This window comes from Tursiops truncatus, chromosome 2 (assembly GCF_011762595.2).
Source record: "Tursiops truncatus isolate mTurTru1 chromosome 2, mTurTru1.mat.Y, whole genome shotgun sequence".
In the NCBI taxonomy this organism is placed as follows: Eukaryota; Metazoa; Chordata; class Mammalia; order Artiodactyla; family Delphinidae; genus Tursiops; species Tursiops truncatus.
In genome coordinates this window covers 92537708-92562540 of record NC_047035.1, presented here as the reverse complement: position 1 = coordinate 92562540, position 24833 = coordinate 92537708, and the positions used below count along the sequence as shown (strand labels likewise).

The 24833-nt window shown below is 41.8% G+C and overlaps 1 protein-coding gene across 2 annotated transcripts in view; it reads right to left on the bottom strand.

Annotated features, from left to right (window-relative positions):
- Positions 1 to 3552: 3552 nt before the first annotated feature.
- Positions 3553 to 24833, bottom strand: part of SLC27A2 (solute carrier family 27 member 2) — a 54686-nt gene continuing 33405 nt past the window's right edge. For both annotated transcript variants that reach the window (XM_019931593.3, XM_019931606.3), the window contains 6 exons: positions 21734 to 21928; positions 11887 to 11977; positions 11079 to 11277; positions 9475 to 9572; positions 4970 to 5100; positions 3553 to 4009 (listed from right to left, as the gene is read on the bottom strand). In XM_019931593.3, the coding sequence (XP_019787152.2) occupies positions 3833 to 4009; positions 4970 to 5100; positions 9475 to 9572; positions 11079 to 11277; positions 11887 to 11977; positions 21734 to 21928 (891 nt within the window). In that variant the 3' untranslated portion in view covers positions 3553 to 3832. The remainder of the gene's footprint in view (positions 4010 to 4969; positions 5101 to 9474; positions 9573 to 11078; positions 11278 to 11886; positions 11978 to 21733; positions 21929 to 24833) is intronic.

Genomic DNA, 24833 nt, shown 5'->3' with positions numbered 1-24833 from the left:
ACAATTGCAGGCTGAAGATGACAAAGTGCTGCTTTCTACTAGGCCTTTCCTGATGCCTGCACTTTGAGTCCCACCAGATCTAAGATCTGAGCTTCAGTTAATAAAAGATAATCCATGTCCGAGGAAGTGAAGTACTAACTAAGCACACATGATGTGTAACTCGGGATGTTTTTCTGTCTGTCAGTGGTTCACCAAAATGCAGCCCCTAATCAACAGCACCAGCATCACCTGGGAATTTGTTAGAACTGCAAATTCCAATTCTAATTTCAACTCTGGGGAATGGGCCCATCATTCTGTCTTAATAAAACTTCTTGGTGAAGGTGACTCTCAGTGCTCAATTTTCTTTTTTATTTTAAGCTTTAAATAGTTTATTTTAGACTATATCAATCTCCTAAGTCCTCTCTTACAAAATTCTTTCTCTAGATTAATGACTATTATGATGAAAGTGTCACTCTCTTCATTATAAATTCAACTATTGAAAAATACCTTTAAGAGTTAAGGTATTTTTTGAATTGTTTTTTATTTATTGTATACAGCATGTTCTTATTCCTTATCCATTTTATACATATTAGTGTATATAGGTCAATCCCAGTCTCCCAGTTCATCAGTGCTCAAGTTTGAGACTCACTGCTGTGCCTGAACTAGGAGACTCACACCATTTATTTAGCTCATCCTCTCTGCCTCCAACATGCCTCCTCCAGTGCCCATGCACATATAGCAAAGCTTGCATAGGGAACCAGTTGTTTATCAGGATTGCTTGATGAAAAAGCAATGGATAATTATTGCCTACCTGGTGCCAGGCACTGGGAATATAATGATGAGGAAAATAGATGGACTCTCTACTCTCATGGAGCTTACAGCTTCATAGAAGAATGACGTCTGTGCAGAGGGAAATTGCCAATCATAATGGAATGCACCATCAGCTATATATCCATATTACAACATGGCGCTCTGTGCGCTCTGGGGAGACGGCACCCACATCAACTAGAAGACCTGGGTTGGCCAGTCGGCCCGCCTCCCCTGAAACAGTGCCGCAGTGATGCTGAGGGACACCTTTCCTGTTAGCTGTCTCTTTACAGTCTTCGTGCAGTCCCGCCAACTGCAGTGACAAAATAATTATTTTTGAAAAGTTCAAACACATGGAAAAGACTCTGGCCTTCCTTCTAGGGGTCTTTCCAGTCAGCTTTCTTTGAAACCCTGACATGACTTCCCAAATAGAGGCTTGGAAAACACCATCATACTGCGCTGAGCTCATCTCTTGGTCCTTAGCGGGGACCCACTAAATGCTCGTAGAGCTGATGTAGGAACGAGCAACACATGTAACAGATCATCTCTTAGGGAGGGTCACTGTTTTTATACTGATTCTTGTTAGCTTCCATTTCAGATGATGACATTTACTAGTTTTACCCCCAAATTATTTTGGTTTGGAGACTCATTATATGAGTTTTGGTTTGGAGACTCATTATATGTCTCCAAACAATACACCTGAAATCAGAGATCTGTTGAATGATTTACATGGGTATCAGCATATTAAAAAAACTCGTACTTTCAAATGAGGAAGATGACTTGTACAGACATTTCTACGGACACAATTTTTGACCCTTTTAAAAGAGAAAAATCTGTCTTTAAAGTTGATTATGTCACAGGATGGCTTGATTTTGTTTACACATATGCAAACCCAGGTATTGAGGATATCGTGCTGGTGTCTCTATCTGTCCCAATAGAGCTGTGGTTCCTGGCCTCAGTCACGGAGGTTTGGGGAAGCGAGAGACTGAGGAAGCCCTCCGGCTGGGAGGGAGAGTTTCTGAGTTTCTAACTGGGAAGTCAAAGATGTGGGTCAAAGGTGGTCAGGCCCCAGCAGGCTTTGGTTCCAGAACACTACTGTTCTGGATATTGGTGTAAGTGCTGACCTGTCACCCAAAAAAGATGTCCCCCGTGACACAGAATGACATCACAGCTTTAACAATCTCTGCTTACAACCTGATTCACTTTAACAAGATTCCAGGTAACACAATTGCACAATGTTATACTTTCAAAAGCAAAGGCTGGGCTATTTCCCATCACTTGGGTTAAAATTTTCACAGGGAGATCAATAAAGCAAAAGCAGAGATACCTAGAATTTTGCAAAGCAAAAGCAGAGATACCTAGAATTTTGCAGAAGTTCCCAAATGCTGACCCACAAGCAACAGTTGTTCTAAATTGTTGCCTAAATTCACAGAGATGCAGTGATATCCAGAGTTTTCCTTAGGCCATCCTCAAGTCCCTCATGCATATTAAGTGCTCAGGGAATGTTTACTGTTGGGCATAATGAGCGGGATTCTGGTCATGAGTCTTCTTAGGAGTCCCCTCTAAAAAAGTGGAGAGAGTTTAAAAAATATTTCTAATACTGGGTTGGGGGTGGGGATGGCCACCCCTCATCATGTATCATTGAGAATCCCTGAATACATTTGCCTGGGGCTTTTCAATTTAGGGACTAAATTGAAGGAGAATTAGGGCTCCTTTCTAGCGCCTGGTCGTCTGAAGATGTTCTCTAGGGAAGGAAACTCTACCTGTTTTGGGGAGGCTGGGGTGAACTCGAGTCACACTTCCTAGATGTGAACTTAGTGAGCATGATGCTCCTGTGACCTAGGACAAGCTCTAGTAAGGAATATGTCATCTTGAGGGCCGCCACCAAGGACCTGCTCCTGGAACTCTGTGACTGACACATGCAGAGCTTATGGGGTTCTACTCAGAAATGGTGGCAGCTGAGTGTAAGGACAAAGAGCCTGTCTGAGAGAGCTCCTTGCTGTTCCCAGATCCTCCTGTGCCACGCCCAAAGCCCTCGGTCCTTGAATAGGCTCTCTGGCCGGAGACTGGCTGTGGAGTGAAACCAGCTCTAGACTGAGGAGCACGTGAGCCTGGGGGTGCAAGCTGGACCTCTGGGACTTCCCTGGTGCACAGTTGCATTTTCTCTGGGGTGAGTGGAAATTATAAAAAATGTGAGACTTTACATGTTAAAAATTGGGAGATTCACATAAATATCTGGATTTCTGTTTTGTGAATAATCAGATCTTGGAAGTACCTGGGCTCTATAGCCCCATGACAATAATCAGCTGACTGAAGCTGCGTCGTGGCTGTCCCCACGTTTTCCACGTTCATTTGGGACCTGCTCTTCTCATCCGCATTACCAATACAAATCCTGAAGCCACTTGAGTTTGCAACCCTTGATATAGCTAAAAAGTTTGCTGGATACCTTTTATGTATAGAGCTCTGATGCTCTAGACTTAAGCTCCTTCAAAGACTATAGGTGGCTTTATCACTTGTTGGCTAATGCTGTAGACAGTGGCCAGGATGCTTCTGGGGGTAGGGTTGGCCTTACACTAGAGCTGGATTTCCATTGGGTTGTTCACTGGGAACCTACCCCCTCACCTCCCAACTCCTTACCACTTTTTACTCAGAATGCCATTAGCATTATAAAGGGGACACCTGTGAAAAATTGCCAATGATACTGTCAGGCTCAGCGTTCGCATTTAGAATCAAGTCAGGAAGAAGTGCCTTTGCATATGTTGGTGTTCATCTATTTTATTACATATTTTAAAAAATAACATCCTCCCTCTAACAAGCTTAGTTTGCAAATACAAACAGTAGGTGCAAATTGAAAAACAATTACATATAAATCTTTTCACTTGCAAAGGTTCGGGTGTAATTTTAAAAAGTCTCTCCTTACTGGTATGCATAAAAAAATTGCACTGCACAATCTTCAATCAAATTAAAGTGGGATTATATCAAGTGGCTGTACTAGGTCCATTCAGTTTCTTTCTAGAAATAAGCTGAGTTACCCTCCTGGTAATATTCAGAGTTTCAGAGTTTTATCATTAATGGCGTTGTAAATGTGCTCAGTCATCGGCACATACATTTCTGCTTTGTCATCCAAGAAATACAAGGCATCTTTGATAACTGCAGGGTTAAAGCCCTCTTCCATGAGGGTCACTTTTCGGTGTTTAAAAGTTCCAGTGATCTCAATGGTGTCCTGAAAAACATCAAACAATCATTTGAGAGCAGGTGAAAGCAGGTTCTGTGTGATACCAAGATATCCTGTCTTCAGAACCTCCACTAGGGGGCCCTCTGTGGAGGTATTTTTCCTTCCCTTAAAGCTTGACGATCACATGTGGGGAGAGTCTGCAGACAGTGCAATACGGAGCAGAAGAGTCTGTCACTTGGTGAGCTTCCAGTATTCCTGGAATATTCTGATTAATGGTGGGGTGGGGAAAGGAATCATGTACACACAGACAACTTTTTTTTTCAGCCTGTTTGTGACACTAAAGACTTGTTCCTTCTTCAGTAAATAGGTGATGATCTGAGGATATTTCAACTTTCATGTCTCTCAACCATCACTGTAAAGCATGTCAGTGTTTTATGAACATCAACAGAAATAACCGTTTAACCTTAGCAATATCTGGTAATCTAACACTTCTTTTCTCACATCTTCAGCTACAGAATCACAGAGCTCAAGGTCCAAAAGTGAGAGTGTTAAACTAAGGGGTTAATGTTTGAGAAAGAAAAAAAAAATCTCTATCCGTGACAGTTTAGCCTTTGGTAGTTCCTACTGGCTAATGATGCCCAATTAAAGTTCACATCACAGAAAGGTGCAGGACCTCAGGGGATTTTTCCATTCTTTAAAACTGGAAACAATAAGTAAGAGGGTCGGAGCATTTCTATTTTATGTGTTTGTTATACCTCATCAAACAGACTTTGTGAGTTATTTGCTAACACTGTTGCTGAATGAACTGTCTGTGGTTTTAGGGAAAAAGGGATTAGGATTTGGTTTCAGCTAGCTATATTTTCTGGTATTTCTGCTTCCTCATTTAGCTTCCTGAAAGGGTAGTGAAAATTTGGCCGTTGTGCTCCCATGGTAGAAGAGGAATGGTTCCCTTAGACTCAGGTGTCTCCGAGAGAGAGGATAACTGAACTTTATAACAAGGGGTCTCACCTGTATTCTTAGAAACCGGGGCCTTGCATAATTGGGCAGGTAATCGGCCACATGCTTAAAGAGTTTCCTTCCATCAAATTCATGGTCTTCCTTCATCTTGATGGAAGCCATGCCAATTCGACCCTCGTGACCTAGAGTTAAAGTGAGAAAAAATTAGGTGGGTTGTAGCTATTTATTTTATTTATGATAAAATAAATGACCTTTGCTAGGTCAAAGTACAGAGAACTGAGACAGATTTATGGCATGGGTTTCTTTTGGATAGCTGGAATTTTTATTTCAAATATATGTTGAAGTTAAATTCTAAAGTGAATTAAAGATAACAACAAAACAACAAGCTATACATTGATTGACTCTTTATTACATGCCAGGTCCTTTACTAAGTGTGCTTTATGTACTGTCTTATTTAACCCTCATGACAACCTTATGAAGAGGTACAAAGGTTATCTCCATTTTACAGGTGAAGAAACTGAGGCTTAATGACATGAAAAGACTTGTTCAAAAAAAAAAAAAAAAGACTTGTTCAAGTTCATGCAGCAAATACTAGGCAGGGCCAGAAATGGAATTGAGGCAGGCTGGCTAAAGATCCTGTGCTTATTGACATCATCCTTCTTGGCAGCCTAGATGTAAACACCAGAATGGGAAAAAGGTTGAATTAGTGGCTAAAAAATTTTTTGGACTCTGGTGAAAAACCCTTGCTCCCCTGTCAAGGATAATTGGGCTCAGGTGGTTCTTTGGGTCGCAGGTCAAGTCTGTTGTGCTTCCAGGCACAAATGTTCACCTCTGAGACATATAATCACGGTTCCTAATAGCTTTGCCTCTGCATTTCAGAGAGGCTGCAGGACAGGAGGGTGAAGGCAGATCAAGGTATGTGCCCACTGCACCCCCACCTCCCCACCTGGATGCCTTCTAGTCCAGAGAGGTTGTGCTCTCCACAGGGGAAACAGATCCTAACAGCTCTTTCTTCCCGGTGTTTAGAACAATTACCATTGTTTTCTTGTGAGGACAGTGGTAATTACATATTAATACCTCTTCTATGTGATCGGGCAGACCCAGTGGGAGTCCAGGTCCACTTCCCTGAACTACTTAACTGTAATCAGAGAGGGGGAAGGAGCCGCCCTTCGTCACCTGGGCCCCAGCTTTCAAAATCTCTCCCATGGTGGTTGTGTGTTTTCCCATGACTCTAAAGAAGTCAGAAAACAAGAGGAAAAATTATAAGAAAGGAAATGCATCCTCATTTGCTTTGCCTCATATCTGAAGGAGGGAGGCAGGGCACCATACCCTCTTTCTCTAGGGGTCCCTGGTAGCTGTCTCAAAGGTACCGGTCTCAGGAATCTTGAATGTCTCCAATGAGCTCCTTTTAGAATTAAGGCAGAGGCTGATGCAACAGAAATCTTCAGAGTCAACTGGCTCCTTGCTTCTTGCTCTGACAGAGGCAATGCCCAACCGAGAGGCAAATGGGGCTGTTGGATCTCAGGTCTCTGTCCTGACTCCCAGAGGTTGGCTGGGGCTAGTTCAGCTCCAGGGGGAAGGTTCCTGTCTGCAGCAGTTTGGGCCAGAGGTTCTCTAGAGTTACACTATCCAATATGGTGGCCACTGGTCACATGTAGCTATTAAAATTAATTATAATTAAATAAAATGAAAAATTCAGTCCCTCAGTTGCACTAGCCACATTTCAAGTGCTCAACAACCATATGGTAGCTATTGGCTACCATGCTGGACAGTGCAGATATAGAACATTTTCAGAACACTGCAGAAAGTTCTATTGATAATATAAAGCTCTAGAGAGTAGTTTGGCAGTTCTGGTGTCATCTCTAGTCTAGGCCCAAACTTAGAAGTTTCTTCCTGGTCCAAAGCTGAGCTCTGTGAAGGCCTTGTTCAGCCCTTTAGTAGTGAGAATCACCCTGGTGGACTGATGTCTTTCTCTAGATAGATCTGCCACATTTCTAGGCTGCAAGAGTGGCACTGAGAATCACAGAATCTGAAAATAGGAGAGACTGTAGGGTTCATCTCTAATCTTTCACTGCTGTAAGAATTCTCACAGGATCCCAGGTGGACAGCCAGCCTCTTTACTTATCCCAGTTGGTGGGACATTGTCTACCTCAGGAGACAGACCACTCTGTTGTTGGTCCCTCTGGCTACAGGAGAGTTCTCAGGCTAAAATTTGCTCCCTGGTCATTTCAATCCATCCGTTTTATTCTGCTCTCCAGTGCAACATAAACACAGCTGCTCCTTGTTCTACCTGACTTGTCTCCCAATCATGTGAAACCCATTAGCCTCCTCTTCTTTGTTCTATATCAATGGCTCCTAAACTTTACTGGGTGGCAGACCCATTTGGGAATTTAAAAAAGACACAAAGATTTAGTCCCAAACCCCAGATCTGGGCTTTAAAAAGTTTCCCAGATGATTCTGATGACTGGCTAAATTTTCAGAACCACTAGGCCTCCAGGCTTCTCAGACTTCAGTGTTTTTTAAAAATTGTGGTAAAACATACAATTCATTATTTTAACCATTTTAAAGTATACAGTTCAGTGGCATTTAGTACGTTCAAAATGTCGTGCAACTATCACCAGTATCTAGAACATTTTCATCACTCCAAAACCAGACTTCATTTGTTTTAAGAATCACTGGAGGGCTTGTTAAAACACAGCTCCCTGGGCCCCACCCCAGAGATTCTGGTTCAGTAGTTCTGGGGTGGGCATTTTTAACATGAGAAATATTAAATTTTTAACAAGCTCCTGGGCGATGATGCTGTTGCTGGCCCAGGGACCCTACTGTCAAATGAAAAATATGCACAACGTGAGAGTTGTGAGTTAAATTTTATTTGGGGGCAAAATGAGGACTATAGCCTGGGAGACAGCATTTCAGATAGCTCTGAGAAACTGCTCCAAAGAGGTAGGGCAGAAGGTCAGTACACATGGGGTTTTAGTGAAGGGGGAGTACATGCAACCAGGCACATATTTTTTGCAGAAGGTATCTGCTAGTCTCACGAAGGTCACTGCTAGTCACGAGGAGCAGATGTCACCATGAAGGATTTTAGTGCTTTTCTAGATATGAGAAGATGCAAGAATTGGGCTCATAAAATCTTCTCCTGAAAATATCTATCTGAAGACCTGTTCTGCCAGTTTTTCCCAGAGCACAGAGTGCCTCATTCCTGATGTCCACCTTGAACTCCTTTCAGGGCGTGTTGAAGGTCTGCAGCTGCAGCGGCTCGTAATTTGATCCTTGTAGAGGCAGATGGCGAGTGCCAATTTGTAGGTGACACCACTTTGAAGAGCAGTGGATTAGGCCTTTCCATTCCATTTCCCATATTCTCTTACCTTCTCATACTCATTCTTTTGTATTGTTACTTTAAAAACGCCAGCATTTAGAACGGCATGCAACATATTCCAGGTGGGGTCTGTGAGAGGCCAGCATGCTGCCATGGCTGACAGCCACAATATGGGCCCTTGTGTTAATTCAGCCTGAAATCCAACATGAGAAGTACTCTGCACCCCTCAGACTCTGACCTGAGATGTGGCTACACTTCCTGTCAAGTCATTGTCACCGGGTTGGAGAGGAGCAGGCAAGAGAAAGCCTCAAGTATTCTTTAAAAAATAAAAGGACAGCACAATGTCATGTGAAACCATCATAGCTCAGGTAAAAGGGACTTTGGGATTTCCATTTTGAGTATAGATGAGAATCCCAAATACTGAGTTCTAGGGAATACCGAGTCCCCTAGTACCTTATATTTGGATAGTGATTTGGAAGTTTTAATTCTCTCTGACATCTATAATTAAAATGATTTCTTTTCATGACAATCCTCATGTACGTGTCTGATAAATATACATTCAGTATTTATGTAATTAAAATGAATTAGTTTTCTCGACAATCTTAACTGCAGGATTGGTATTATCTCTAATTTAGTGATTTGTGTGAAGTCAAACAGCCAGCAGGTGTTGGAGCCAGGACCCAAAATCAGACCTCACCCTCCCCACTCTGCTGGCAGAGGCAGATCTGCAGACAGAGGCTTGGTGACAGCACTTTGTGTGATGATTCTGAAACTCAGTGGAGCAAGCTGGGGTCAGGGACTTGGTTTAAAAGAAGAGTCTGGAAAAAATCAGCTCCTTCCTGGCTTTTTTCCTCTAGCAACGGCACTTGCTCTTACTTGTGCCTCCCAGTTCAGAGGCCAAGATACCACTTCCAAGCTCTCAAGCATGATACCTCTTTTCTTGAGGCATGCCAAATGCTGCATGGACCCTGCATCGTGGAGAGATTTGGCTTGCTTGAGAGCCCAAGAACAGCTAGGGAGTGAACCACAGAGGAAGGCCAGGTTCAGATGTACTGACCTGTCTGATTTATAATGGCACATAAACCAGACATAAGCCCCTTACTCCCAGGAGGCTGGGAAAGAGTTGTTTGATTCTCCAGCTGGCAGGAGGAAGTGATGACAAACTTTGCACGGGGGTTAAAATTATATTCTGTTAGTGTAGGAGTTTTGGCATTGATTTATAATATCTTGTGCATACCTGGCACAGACACGCCATAAACATTCACTTCTTGGACAAAATCAACCAGTCCTACTATGTCAGCAACTTCAGTGGTGGCCACATTTTCCCCTTTCCACCTGGAAGAAAAGGCAAGGTTAGCAGAGGTCACTGGTGGTCTGCGGTGCAGGTTGTCTGTGACGGGTGTTTCCTCCAGACCTCTGTGGGGTGGCTGCGTTTGTCTTCCTCACCTTGGCCCCCAAACTCTCCAACTTAGTCATGGGAGAGGCACCCTGCTTGAGGCATGAAAGACAAAGGCATAGACCTAAAGAATAAAATGTGGAATTTTAACCTTGCCACGTGAAATGTGATACACAGAATGATGTTCTAATGTTAAAATATGGGTTTGGCCTAAGAAAGGCACTAGAAATCAAAAATAAATCTCCATGACTTTTTGCTGTGTTTAGGTCTCTCACTTCCCTCACTCACTAACTTTGGCTGCTATTTAATTCAGTTAGTAAATGTCTATTAACTAGAATTTCATACTTGTTTTTCAGGGTCTTACGGCAATGAAAAAGCTTTTAATAAGAAAGAAAATATTATACTCTATTTGTAGGGAGAATAATGTTAGTGCCCAATCAGGTGCTACTTTTTCTTTGAATAAAGAGTTAAATTTTGTCTTATATTTAAAAATTCTTTAGATCTCCCAGAAGTATCTTTTTTAGTAACATGAAGGTGGCATAACATAATGATATAGATCCAGAGTCATGGGATATTAGAGATGGAAGGAACCGTAAGGATCATTGGGACCCTCATTTCATGGGTGAAGGAACTGAGGTACAGAAAGATTACCTGCCTGATAACACAGCTGCTCAGGGGTAAAGAGGAAGTCTGGGAGCTGAGTTCTTCTCATTCATATCCATGCTCTTTCTACTACAGACAGACAACTTCCATCTCTTCCTCATTCATTCATGCAAAAAGTAATCACTGTACTAGGTGCTGGGGGGTGAACAAGCAGACACAGGGTCTGGCCTGAGGGAGTTTATACGGGAAGGAAGCTGGTTAAACAGAAGTGTCATGAAGCTGGAGGACCATGCTGTTGCTGAGAATTAATTTCATGGTCTATTACGATGACTTTCAAACTCCACTGTGCTGACTTGTGGGCTCTGTGGGAAACCATCTGGTTGGGAATGGAGAGTGGGAGGGACAGGAGCAGATGGGGCTCAGAACCCTCACCTCCTCTTCAACGAGATCAGCTTCACATTAATTTGCATTTGATTTTATCTGAGAAAAAGCCTCATGATTGGAAACAGTATGAAAATCCCTGGCTGACCTGAGTGACTGGTAATAATTGAGGATAAATGGGAGGAATTGGATGGACTAAGTTATTTAGGTGCCCAAAATCAGACACAGGTTTTCTCTCCTAGTTTCATCTGGTGTTGCTCAACCAAGATAACTATGCATTGCAGAGTGATACCCCGTGTATTTTGCTCCTTGTTTTCTGGGAATACAGGAGGTTGAATTGACACGCCAAAGAGACAGAAGGAAATGGAGTACCATAACCAAAGTGGAATGCGACTCTAATTTAGGAGTAAGCCAAACTGTGCATGTGTTTGTTTTTGGCTCAATAATTCAGAGAAACCAACCGGAATGTATCTCCAACTCTGTCGTGGAAGTAGATAAAATTTTCGTGGTCCATCATTAAGAGATCTCCACTGTTGAAATAGAGGTCTCCTTTCTTAAAGACATCTCTCAGTTTTTTCTTTTCTGTCTGAGACTTTCCTCCAGCATAGCCACTAAATGGTGTGAGTTGTGTGATTCTGCAAACCAGGAGTCCAACTTCACCTAAGACAGAAGAAAGTAAATTGTTATTTTATGTACTAGCAGTAGGCAACTTTTAGTATTAACCTTTTAAAACTGATGCCATACAACCCAGTGGCAACAAGCTGGCTGCAGGAAGTCATTTTACATGCATGTGTACATGTATTTCCATGTATATCATATACACATATATACACCATGCACACACACACACAGAGTACATTATTCTCTATGGTCACACATTTGTAATTCTTTTAATACTAATCTTTCACTGAATAATGATTTACACACACAATTAGACAAACGCATAGTAGTTTAAGCTTAAAGGAAAGGTCCGCTGAAGCTAACCGTAGTTTTGCAACCATAATTACATATCCGCTTCTGCAAAATGCTTACCTCATAATCAAGAAATTATTAAGCTAGCTTTCAAATTATAGTTATATTACGTGTAGTGGTAAATTACTATCTTTTGGAATTTATCTATTTCCAAGAGTACGAAAATAAACCTCTTTTTTTCCCCCACTCTGATAAATTTTACCATGTGTTCATTTTAGCTGTGATATGTTAGTTCTTAAGAGTCACTTGGTTAAGGTAAGAAAAGGCACAGGTTAATTGAACAAAAATCCACTGTACCTTTGGGAACTTTGATGCAATATCCATTTCCATCTCGAACGGGTTCATCTTTCTCCACATCATATTTAATCAGCTCATAAGTTATGACTTTCTAGCAAAATTAAAATGGATCATTCTGAGCACATATTCTTTCACAACTTATTCTTTTTTATTGTGGCATAGCATACATAAAGCATACAAAGTGCACATACTTTAAGTGTACAGCTTGATGAATTTTTGCATATGCATACCCTTATGTAACTACTGCCCAGATCAAGATACTAAACGTTTTCATTACCGTAAGAAGTTTCCTCCTGCCCCTTTCTGTCAAGTCACTATTCTTTTATTGCCATCAAGTAGTCTTAAGCATCAAATAAGTGAAATAAATATATGCCTTAGTATCTGCTGCTTTCACTCAGCATAATGTCTGTGATATCCATCCCTCCCTGTTGGTGTTTGTGTCAGTGGTGTACTTTTTATTGCCATGCAACTTTCCTTGTATGACTATACCACAATTTATTTATCTCTTCTCCTGTTAATGGACATTTGGATGTTTCTAGTTTTAGACTATTAAATATAAAGCTGTTATGAACATTCTCATGCATGTGTTTTGGTGGACACATCACATATGGGCTTTTAAAATCTTGTTTAGGGGAGACCTTCAAGATGGCGGAGGAGTGAGATGTGGAGATCGCCTTCCTCCCCACAAATACATCAGAAATACATCTACACGTGGAATTGCTCCTACAGAACACCTACTGAATGCTGGTAGAAGACCTCAGACTTCCCAAAAGGTAAGAAACTCCCCACGTACACAGGTAGGGCAAAAGAAAAAAGAATAACCAGAGACAAAATGATACGGACGGAACCTGCACCAGAGGTAGGGAGCTGTGAAGGAGGAAAGGTTTCCACACACTAGAAGCCCCTTTGCGGGCCGAGACTGTGGATTGCGCAGTGGGGAAGCTTTGGAGCCGCAGAGGAGAGCGCAGTCACAGGGTGCGGAGGGCAAAGCGGAGAGATTCCCGCACAGAGGATAGGTGCCGACCGGCACTCAGCAGCCCAAGAGGCTTGTCTGCTCACACGCCGGGGCGGGTGGGGGCTGGGAGCTGAGGCTCGGGCTTCGGTCGGAGTGCAGGGAGAGGACTGGCGGCGTGAACACAGCCTGAAGGGGTTAGTGCGCCACGGCTAGCCGGGAGGGAGTCTGGGAAAAAGTCTGGACCTGCCTAAGAGGCAAGAGACCATTGTTTCGGGGTGCGCGAGGAGAGGGGATTCAGAGCACCGCCTAAATGAGCTCCAGAGACGGGTGCGAGCCGCGGCTATCAGCGCGGACCCCAGAGACGGGCATGAGACGCTAAGGCCTCTGCTGCCGCCACCAAGAAGCCTGTGTGCAAGCACAGGTCACTATCCACACCTCCGCTCCCGGAAGCCTGTGCAGTCCGCCACTGCCAGGGTCCCGTGATCCAGGGACAACCTCCCGGGGACAACACACGGCACGCCTCAGGCTGGTGCAACGTCATGCTGGCCTCTGCCGCTGCAGGCTCACCCTGCATCCGTACCCCTCCCTCCCCCTGGCCTGAGTGAGCCAGAGCCCCTGAATCAGCTGCTCCTTTAACCCCATCCTGTCTGAGCAAAGAACAGACGCCCTCAGGCGACCTACATGCAGAGGTGGGGCCAAATCCAAAGCTGAACCCCAGGAGCTGTGCGAACAAAGAAGAGAAAGGGAAATCCCTCCCAGCAGCCTCAGGAGCCACGGATTGAATCTCCACAATCAACTTGATGTACCCTGCATCTGTGGAATACATGAATAGACAAATAATCGTCTTAAATTGAGGCAGTGGACTTTGGGAGCAATGATATATATATTTTATTCCTTTTTCTCTTTTTGTGAGTGTGTATGGGTATGCTTCTTTCTGTAATTTTGTCTGTATAGCTTTGCTTTTACCATTTGTCCTAGGGTTCTGTCTGTCTGCTTTTTTTCTTGTTGTTCTTTCTTTAACTACAGTTAGTTTTTAGAGCTTGTTATCATTGGTGGATTTCTTTTTTGGTTTGGTTGCTCTCTTCTTTCTTTCCTTTTTTATTACTTTTTAATTTTTTGTTTTTAGTAATTATTTTTAATTTTAATAACTTTCTTTTATTTTATTATTTTCTTTCTTTTTTTCTCCCTGTTCTTCTGAGCCATGTGGCTGATAGGGTCTTGGTGCTCTGGCCAGGTGTCAGGCCTGTGCCTCTGAGGTGGGAGAGCCGAGTTCAGGACATTGGTTCACTAGAGACCTCCCAGCCCCTCATGATATCAATTGATGAGAGGTCTCCCAGAGATATCTGTCTCAACACTAAGACCCAGCTCCACTGAATGACCAGCAAGCTCCAGTGCTGGACAACCCATGCGAAACAACTAGCAAGACAGGAACACAACCCCACCCATTAGCAGAGAGGCTGCCTAAAATCATAATAAGGTCACAGACACCCCAAAACACACCACCAGTTGCGGTCCTGCCCACCAGAAAGACAAGATCCAGGCTCATTTACCAAAACACAGGCACCAGTCCCCTCCACCAGGAAGGCTACACAACACACTAAACAAACCTAACCCACTGGGGCAGACACCAGAAACAATGGGAATGACAAACCTGCAGCCTGTGAAAAGGAGACCACAAACACAGTAAGTTAAGCAAAATGAGAAGACAGAGAAATACGCAGCAGATGCAGGAGCAAGGTAAAAACCCACCAGAGCTAAGAAATGAGGAAGAAATAGGCAGTCTACCTGAAAAAGAATTCAGAGTCATGATAGTAAAGATGATCCAAAATCTTGGAAATAGAATGGAGAAAATACAAGAAACGTTTAAAAAGGACCTAGAAGAAGTAAAAAGCAAACAAACAGTGATGAACAACACAATAAATGAAATTAAAAATTCTCTAGAAGGAATCAATAGCAGAATAACTGAGGCAGAAGAACGGACAAGTGACCTGGAAGATAAAATAGTGCAAATAATTACTGCAGGGCAGAATAAAGAAAAAAGAATGAAAAGAATTGAAAACAATCTCAGAGACCTCTGGGACAACATTAAACACACCAACATTTGAATTATAGGGGTCCCAGAAGAAGAGAAAAAGAAAGGGACTGAGAAATATTTGAAGGGATTATAGTTGAAAACTTCCCTAATATGAGAAAGGAAATAGCTACCCAAGTCCAGGAAGCACAGAGAGTCCCATACAGGATAAATCCAAGGAGAAACACGCCAAGACACATATTAATCAAACTATCAAAATAAAATACAAAGAAAAAATATTAAAAGCAGCAAGGGAAAAACAACAAATAACATACAAGGGAATCCCCATAAGGTTAACAGCCGATCTTTCAGCAGAAACTCTGCAAGCCAGAAGACAGTGGCAGAACATATTTAAAGTGATGAAAGGGAAAAGCCTACAATGAAGATTACTCTCCCTAGCAAGAGTCTCATTCAGATTCAACAGAGAAATTAAAATCTTTACATACAAGCAAAAGCTAAGAGAATTCAGCACCACCAAACCAGCTCTACAACAAATGCTAAAGGAACTTCCCTAGGCAGGAAGCACAAGAGAAGGAAAAGACCTATAATAACAAACCCAAAACAATTAAAATGGTAATAGGGACATACATATCGATAATTACCTTACATGTAAATGGATTAAATGTTCTAACCAAAAGACATAGACTGGCTGAATGGATACAAAAACAAGACCCGTATATATGCTGTCTACAAGAGACCCACTTCAGACCTAGGGACACAAACAGACTGAAAGTGAGGGGATGGAAAAAGATACTCCATGCAAATGGAAATCAAAAGAAAACTGGAGTAGAAATTCTCATATCAGACAAAATAGACTTTTAAACAAACACTATTAGAAGAGACAAAGAAGGACACTACATAATGATCAAGGGATCAATCCAAGAAGAAGATATAACAATTGTAAATATTTATGCACCCAACATAGGAGCACCTCAATACATAAGGCAAATACTAACAGCCATAAAAGGGGAAATCGATGGTAACACAATCCGTAGGGGACTTTAACACCCCACTTGCACCAATGGACAGATCATTCAAAATAAAAATAAATAAGGAAACACAAGCTTTAAATGATACATTAAACAAGATGGGCTTAACTGATATTTATATGACATTCCATCCAAAAACAACAGAATACACTTTCTTCTCAAGTGCTCATGGAACATTCTCCAGGATAGATCACATCTTGGGTCACAAATCAAGCCTTGGTAAATTAAAAAAAATCGAAATTGTATCAAGTATCTTTTCCAACCACAATGCTATGAGACTAGATATCAATTATAGGAAAAATTCTGTAAAAAATAGAAATACATGGAGGCTAAACAATACACCACTTAATAACCAAGAGATCACTGACGAAATTAAAGAGGAAAACAAAAAATACCTAAAAACAAATGACAATGAAAACACAATGACGCAAAACCTATGGGATGCAGCAAAAGCAGTTCTAAGAAGGACGTTTATAGCAATACAATCCTACCTCAAGAAACAAGAAACATCTCAAATAAACAACCTAACCTTACACCTAAGGCAATTAGAGAAAGAAGAGCAAAAAACCCCCAAAGTTAGCAGAAGGAGATAAATCATAAAGATCAGATCAGAAATAAATGAAAAAGAACTGAAGGCAATGATAGCAAATAAAACTAAAAGCTGGTTCTTTGAGAAGGTAAACAAAATTGATAAACCATTAGCCAGACTCATCAAGAGAAAAAAGAAGACTCAAATCAATAGAATTAGAAAAGAAAAAAGAAGTAACAACTGACACTGCAGAAATACAAAGGATCATGAGAGATTACTACAAGCAACTCTATGCCAATAAAATGGATGACCTGGAAGAAATGGACAAATTCTTAGAAAAGCACAACCTTCCGAGACTGAACCAGGAAGAAATAGAAAATATAAGCAGACCAATCACAAGCACTGAAATTGAAACTGTGATTAAAAATCTTCCAACAAACAAAAGTTCAGGACCAGATGGCTTCACAGGAGAATTCTATCAAACATTTAGAGAAGAGCTAACACCTATCCTTCTCAAACTCATCCAAGATATAGCAGATGGAGGAACACTCCCAAGCTCATTCTGCGAGGCCACCATCACCCTGATACCAAAACCAGACAAAGATGTCACAAAGAAAGAAAATTACAGGCCAATATCACTGATGAACATAGATGCAAAAATCCTGAACAAAATACTAGGAAACAGAATTCAACAGCACATTAAAAGGGTCATACACTATGATCAAGTGGGGTTTATCCCAGGAATGCAAGGATTCTTCAATATATGCAAATCAATCAGTCTGATACTCCATATTAACAAATTGAAGGATAAAAACCATATGATCATCTCAATAGATGCAGAAAAAGCTTTTGACAAAATTCAACCCCCATTTATGATAAAAACTCTCCAGAAAGTAGGCATAGAGGGAACTTACCTCAACATAATAAAGGACATATATGACAAACCCACAGCCAGCATCATTCTCAATGGTGAAAAATTAAGACCATTTCTGCTAAGATTAGGAACAAGACAAGGTTGCCCATTCTCACCACTATTATTCAACATAGTTTTGGAAGTTTTAGCCACAGCAATCAAAGAAGAAAAAGAAATAAAAGGAATCCAAATCAGAAAAGAAGAAGTAAAACTGTCACTGTTTGCAGATGACGTGATACTATACATAGAAAATCCTAAAGATGCGACCAGAAAACTACCAGAGCTAATCAATGAATTTGGTAAATTTGCAGGATACAGAATTAATGCACAGAAATCTCTGGCATTCCTATACACTAATGATGAAAAATCTGAAAGAGAAATTAAGAAAACACTCCTATTTACCATTGCAACAAAAAGAATAAAATAGCTGGGAATAAACCTACCTAAGGACACAAAAGACCTGTATGCAGAAAATTATAAGACACTGATGAAAGAAATTAAAGATGATACAAACAGATGGAGAGATATATTATGTTCTTGGATTGGAAGATTCAACATTGTGGAAATGACTCTACTACCCAAAGCAGTCTACAGATTCAATGCAATCCCTATCAAATTACAAATGGTATTTTTCACAGAACTAGAGCAAAAACTTTCACAGTTTGTATGGAAACACAAAAGACCTGGAATAACCAAAGCAATCTAGAGAAGAAAAATGGAGCTGGACAAATCAGGCTCCTGGACTTCAGATTATACTACAAAGCTAAAGTAATCAAGACAATATGGTACTGGCACAAAAACAGAAATATAGATCAATGGAACAGGATTGAAGGCCCAGAGATAAACCCACGAGCATATGCTCACCTTATTTTTGACAAAGGAGGCAAGAGTATACAATGGAGAAATGACAGCCTCTTCAATAAGTGGTGCTGGGAAAACTGGATAGCTACATGTAAAAGAATGAAATTAGAACACTCCCTAACACCATACACAAAAATAAACTCAAAATGGATTAAAGACCTAAATGTAAGGCCAGACACTATAAAACTCTTAGAGGAAAAGATAGGCAGAACACTCTGACAACAATCACAGCAAGATCCTTTTTGACCCACCTCCTAGAGTAATGGAAATAAAAACAAAAATAAACAAATGGGACCTAATGAAACTTAAAAGCTTTTGCACTGCAAAGGAAACATAAACAAGGTGAAAAGACAACACTCAGAATGGGAGAAAATATTTGCAAATGAAGCAGCTGACAAAAGATTAATCTCAATAATTTACAAGCAGCTCATGCAGCTCAATATCAGAAAAACAAACAACCCAATCCAAAAATGGGCCGAAGACCTAAATAAACATTTCTCTAAAGAAGATATACAGATAGTGAACAAACACATGAAAGGATGCTCAACATCACTAATCATTAGAGAAATGCAAATCAAAAGTGCAATGAGGTATCACCTCACACCAGTCAGAATGGCTGGCTATCATTAAAAAATCTACCAACAGTAAATGCTGGAGAGGGTGTGGAGAAAAGGGAACCCTCTTGCACTGTTGGTGGTAAATTGATACAGCCAATGGAGGTTCCTTAAAAAACTACAAATAGAACTACCATACGACCCAGCAATCCCACTACTGGGCATATACCCTGAGAAAACCATAATTCAAAAACAGTCATGTATCACAATGTTCATTGCAGCTCTATTTACAATAGCCAGCACATGGAAGCAACCTAAGTGTCCATCAACAGATGAATGGTCATGAAGAACCTAGTGGCATGACGGGAATAAAGACGCAGACCTACTAGAGAATGGACTTGAGGACACTGGAGGGGGAAGGGTAAGCTGGGACAAAGTGAGAGAGTGGTAGTGTACATATGGACATATATATACTACCAAATGTAAAATAGATAGCTAGTGGGAAGCAGCCGCATAGCACAGGGAGATCAGCTCGGTGCTTTGTGACCACCTAGAGGGGTGGGATAGGGAGGGTGGGAGAGAAGGAGACGCAGGAGGGAAGAGATATGGGGATATATGTTTATGTATAACTGATTCACTTTGTTATAAAGCAGAAACTAACACACCATTGTAAAGCAATTATACTCCAATAAAAATGTTATTAAAAAAATCTTGTTTAACCTTTATCCACTACTGTTAGATGTTTCGCATTCCAGGGACATGTTCTCCAATACATTTAAGATTCAATGATATAATGGTATACTTTGTTTCATGCCCATGGCTATAAAATTATTAAAATTCCACCATATTTCATGTTACTATAATTCAAGGGCATAAGAATTTAAATTTAATTCAGTAAGAGCAATAAGTATACTATTTTCTATATTGGCAACAAAATACAAATGTGGCAGTGTTTAGATTTAATTATTAACCATGATTACTATGTCCATTTCAAATTTGTTTTCAAATCTGTATGATAAATTAACCAATCATATGCTTTGGTAGTAGCAGTTAACCATTAGAAACCAAATAGCATTCATATTCAACAAATGTAGAACTTGTTTATTTGCAAGAATGTAAAAAAAATTTGGGTTGGTAAGTAATGCTTTTTTCCTCATCAAATGCAGGGTCATCGTCTTCCTTTTTTTCTAGTTAAAATATATGGTTTTGTTTAAAGTAGAAAAACTGACAATAAAACATGGCAATCAATGGATGAGAAGCAAAGAACTAGTAATATACAGCATCAATTTCTCGGGTCCTCAGGTTTAGTTTGAAATGAAAGTTTCCCTGCAACTCACGTTTTCTGAGGGTTAGTAGTGACAACATAGATAGCTTGCACCAGGCGTCAGCTCAGCTTTCTGCCCTCTCTTGTTGTGAACTGCATTTAGCCTGGGTATCCAGGTTTGGGCTGGTTCAGGTTGGCCTGATGCTAACTAGAGAAGATTAACCCTCTCAGCAGCGATTCCAGTGGGGAGTAGGAAATTGATTCTCAGTCTGTAGTAGTGCTGCCCAGTAGAATTTTCTGTGATGATGGAAATGTCCTATAACTGTACTACTCAACGTGGTCATCACTAAACACATGTGGCTACTGAGCACTTGAAATGTGGCTAGGGTGAATGAAGAACTGATTAAAAGTTTACATAATTTAAATAGCTACATGTAGCTAGTGGCTACTGTATTGGATGGCGCAGGTGTGGAACACAGTGGAGGGACATGTGTAGTGTAGGTTTAGCTGTTGTTAGAGAGGTTCCTTGGACTTGGGAATGCCTGGAGATCAGGCCAGAATACAAGGAATGGAACAGTAATAAACTTTACAACTAATAACTCTTCAAGGCTATTATATGACAGGCATTGGGTTATATCCTATTTAATGTAATCCTTTCAAGAACTCTCTTCCCTTATTACACTGAGTTTGGGCCAGGCACTAGGCTCTATATTTTCTCTTTCTGTCTCTTTTATAGATTCTGAATTTGAGGCCTAAGTAACACAAAGGGCATGACCTTGGGCTAGTCTGTGATGGTAGTGGAATTTGATCTCTTGGGCCAGATCTCTTATGCACATCGACTATTGTCCTCTGTACTTTGCTGGTCAGTCCCCGGGGACACAGGTTGCCTGGGAGCTCTGGTGTGGCTGTTTCATGCCCAGGCAGGATGAGCTGCCCAAGGCATAACCACAGTAATGACTGCTCAAGCAAGTGAAGGTTCAGCATTTGCTGAATATTTCTGGAATTTTGCAGAATAGGTGGTCATCTGGAAGACTGACTGCTCGAGCACAATAAAAGGCAAAGAGATTGTCTGGAGGTGAGGCAATAAAATGAGAGGGAAAAGAGAATGCTGTGAGAGCTGGCTTACACATAAGAAATATCTTTCTGGTGTAGTTACTAGGTGAAAACAAATGTTTACAAGATCCTACAACTCGGATGCACCCTGGTTATCTTGAAGGAGTGGTTCTTAACCCTGGCTGAACAGCTTTAAGAAAACACTGATGCCTGGGCCCCCCCTCAGAACAATTGAATCCAAAGCTCAGGGGGTGGGGGCCCTGCACCTATATGTATAAAAAATTCCCCTGGTGGTGGTAACGTACAGTGTGATGAAAGGGAAGTACCACATTTCACGGTGTATAGTAAACATACAGAACTGGTAACCTTCAGGTGTTTTAACAAATACAAGTATAAATGGCATTAGAAGACTTCACAGAAGTTGCAGATGGCAAAGGCATAATGGGTTGTTATTAATAGAAATTAATATTTTAAAATTCGAGGACCCTGTCATTTTTAGGTCATTGTCACAGAGCCTGAGCAAAACCTCTCTTGGTGATACGAATGGGCCATGGCTCTGAGACTGCATGGGATTCTGATGATAACATCATCATGACATAGCTTTTAAGAAATCTCCATGTGCTGAAAGCTGGCTGCCCTCATTTTTCAATGTACTTACTCTCAGTAGGTAGTTTACTCTTCCAACAGCACCGACTTTTCTCGTGTAATTCATAAATCCGATATTGCCTTCAGTGGAAGCATAGAACTCATAAATGTGAATGTCCCCAAATCTCTTGATGAATTCTCTCCACACATCTCCTCGCAAGCCATTTCCCAATGCCATTCTCACTTTATGGTCACGATCGTTTGGTTTCTGTAGCGGGACGAAGAAGAGACCAAGCTGAAACATCTTTGGAGCCTGTACTTACATATTAATAGTGGCCTTTACGTTTCTACATATTTATGTTGGTTATGAGCTGACCTTAGTGCATGCCTTTTCTGTCATCCACAAATATTACACGTCCCCCCGCCTACCAACACTCACAGTATGGGCCGACAGTGGGAACTCTGATTTAATAGTTGAAAGGCTTGGATTTTCCCATTTTGATTTGTCACTTGACAGAACTAAGTGATGCCAGCATTTAACCCACATCCAATCTAAAGCTTAAGTCATGTGTTGATTGTTTTCTTGATGAGGCTGGTGGATCTCAGAGAATTGCCAGAAAGGAAAGGCCCCATGGGAGAGGTCTGTCAGAGACTGACACAATCTGAAGTGATAATCTTCACTTGACCGTGACGAAGAAAATGGGAACACAGTCCAGGCAAAAAGAGAGAATCATTTTCTACAGTCATTCAAGAGAATTCATGTGAGGGCCTGGCAGGACTGGGGAGAAGACTCTTGATCATGCGTTCGTCTAACAGATAGACCCAGTGGTCACAAGAGCGGGTAGAGCTGAACCAGCACAATGAAACTGTTCTGATGGGATGGGAAGGGGAAGAGAGAGAGGAAGCTGGCTCCCAGTTGCCTGAGGTGGCCTGGGAGGAATATGCTTTGCTATAAATAAAAATCACAAAGGAAAGGCTGTTTTGGGTATAAGAACTGAAAGCAGAGCTTGTATGAGCAAGAGAGGGGGATGAGGGCTGGTCTGCTTTCCATTTATGAGGCCCTACAAATATGTCCAAATCTTGGGTAATTTTAATGATATTTTATATTAATAAGGCATTTGATGTGATGTCAGGAGATCACAGCCTGGAGGGAGGGACAGGTAAATAAGTATAATTTTAACTTGCAAAATCTGTAACTTGATGACCTCTACTCTAACAGAAAATAGGACGGAGTGGGGTAGAAGTACCAGGTAACTAGGATTCTCCTCTCCTATCAAATGTGAATTTCTTTGACTGAACAGCAACTTGCTTAAAAGAGCAAATGTTCTAAGGGGTATTTTGTACCTTATTTCCTACTCTGTGACATCACTGTGAAGTGATTTTGGAATAAGAGATCCTTTTTTAAAAAAAACGTTTGCAGAGAGAGGCTGGCAGTTCTCTGACAAGGGGAGGACCTTTGATACGGCAGTTAGAAACCAAACCAAACAAACCTTGAATTGGTTTCCAAGTGAGAGAAGCCAAGGAGCCCGTGGAGCAGCATGTATGCATTTAATTTTTAAGTAGCTCCTTGGTCAAACCTCAGGTGGCGAGGTTCTTTCAGAAGTCCTAACCAGAGAGGCGGACGATACCTTTCACTAGTTAAAACTGGGCCCCTTGTGCCGTCTTTTTGAGGAGGAAATGTGTAGAGAGAGAGAGACTAGGTGTGTTGTCCCAATGTTTCTTAACCAGGGTGTTGAGGAGACTTACCTGAGAAGCCTTCTGAACCTGCATGAACTTATTTGTTCTGGCTGAGTGAGAACCTATTCTCTTCATCAGCTCTATCGGTCCCTAAGTCACTGAATCGATTCCCTTTTCTAATTATCAAGTACTTTTAAGTCAGGAGGCTATATATCTGGTTTGCCAGGGCCGATCCTGGTTTACACCTGATGTCCTGATGTGCTTATTAATGACACTCCTTTAATTCTCAAATGTCCCTGTTTGGATAGTGTTTTTCTGTTGGTTTTTTTTGTGTGTGTGGTAGGCGGGCCTCTCACTGTTGTGGCCTCTCCCGTTGCGGAGCACAGGCTCCGGATGCGCAGGCTCAGCGGCCATGGCTCATGGGCCCAGCTGCTCCGCGGCATGTGGGATCTTCCTGGACTGGGGCACGAACCCGTGTCCCCTGCATCGGCAGGCGGACTCTCAACCACTGCACCACCAGGGAAGCCCCCTGGATAGTGGTTTATAGGGTCATCCAGTCCATAAGGCACTACTCTCCTCAGCAAGGATTGTCAGCTTTCCAGAGGCTACCCTTGCCCCCCACACTGCTGTCCCTCACTGCCACTCTGAGAATAAACCATCACAAATATTTGTGGAATACTTACTTTTGCTTGAAAATAACCACCTGACCTGGGGTTGACTTGGTCCCAGGCCTGCGTGAGAAGCTCCAAAGTAGCATTCCAGTGTGTAGACCGGAGACCTTACTTCTTCTATATGCAGCCCACAATCACCCTCTTAGTTCATTTCCTTGTCTAATGGGTGGTGAACATTTATCTCTCCCATTAGACTGTAAGCTCCTTTGAGGCCTAATCTCTCTCTCTGTCATCCACCATGCCTGGACCTGTGCTTTGCATATAGTGCAATTCCTGCAGTAAAAGAAGAAATAACCTCCACCAGGAAACCCTCAACTTCCTTGTTCAAACAGTTAATGGCCGGGACATCAGCACCAGGGCAGGGTTTACGGTGCAGCAGGCAGCAGTGCTCTGGAGATGTGGGAAGCGGGCCAGCCTCAGAGGTGCAGCTGTCACCTGCGGGTGCCAGGTAGCTGGGCTCACAGTCACAGTGCCATCAGCTTAGTTTTCGTCATAAACTGAGGGATCTTATTACACCAGCAGAAGGGATTAAGGCTGTAGGCTAGAAATGTTTGTGGACACAAACCAAGAGGCCCTGGAGGCTTCAGAGATGTCTGGTTCTCATCTAAGCTTTTGCTCACCAGGGCCTGAGAGTACTGGTGTTTCTCCAAAAGAAGAAACAGTATTTCCTCACCACCAAAGCCACTTCCCAAAGGTCAAGGGTCACCTCATTTTTCTTTAACAAAGATCGAACATTCTATTCTACATTAGAGGTGAGGTGCAACATGCAGACACACCTGGGGGATTTTAATCCACCATGGATTGAATGACTGATGAAGGGTGAGA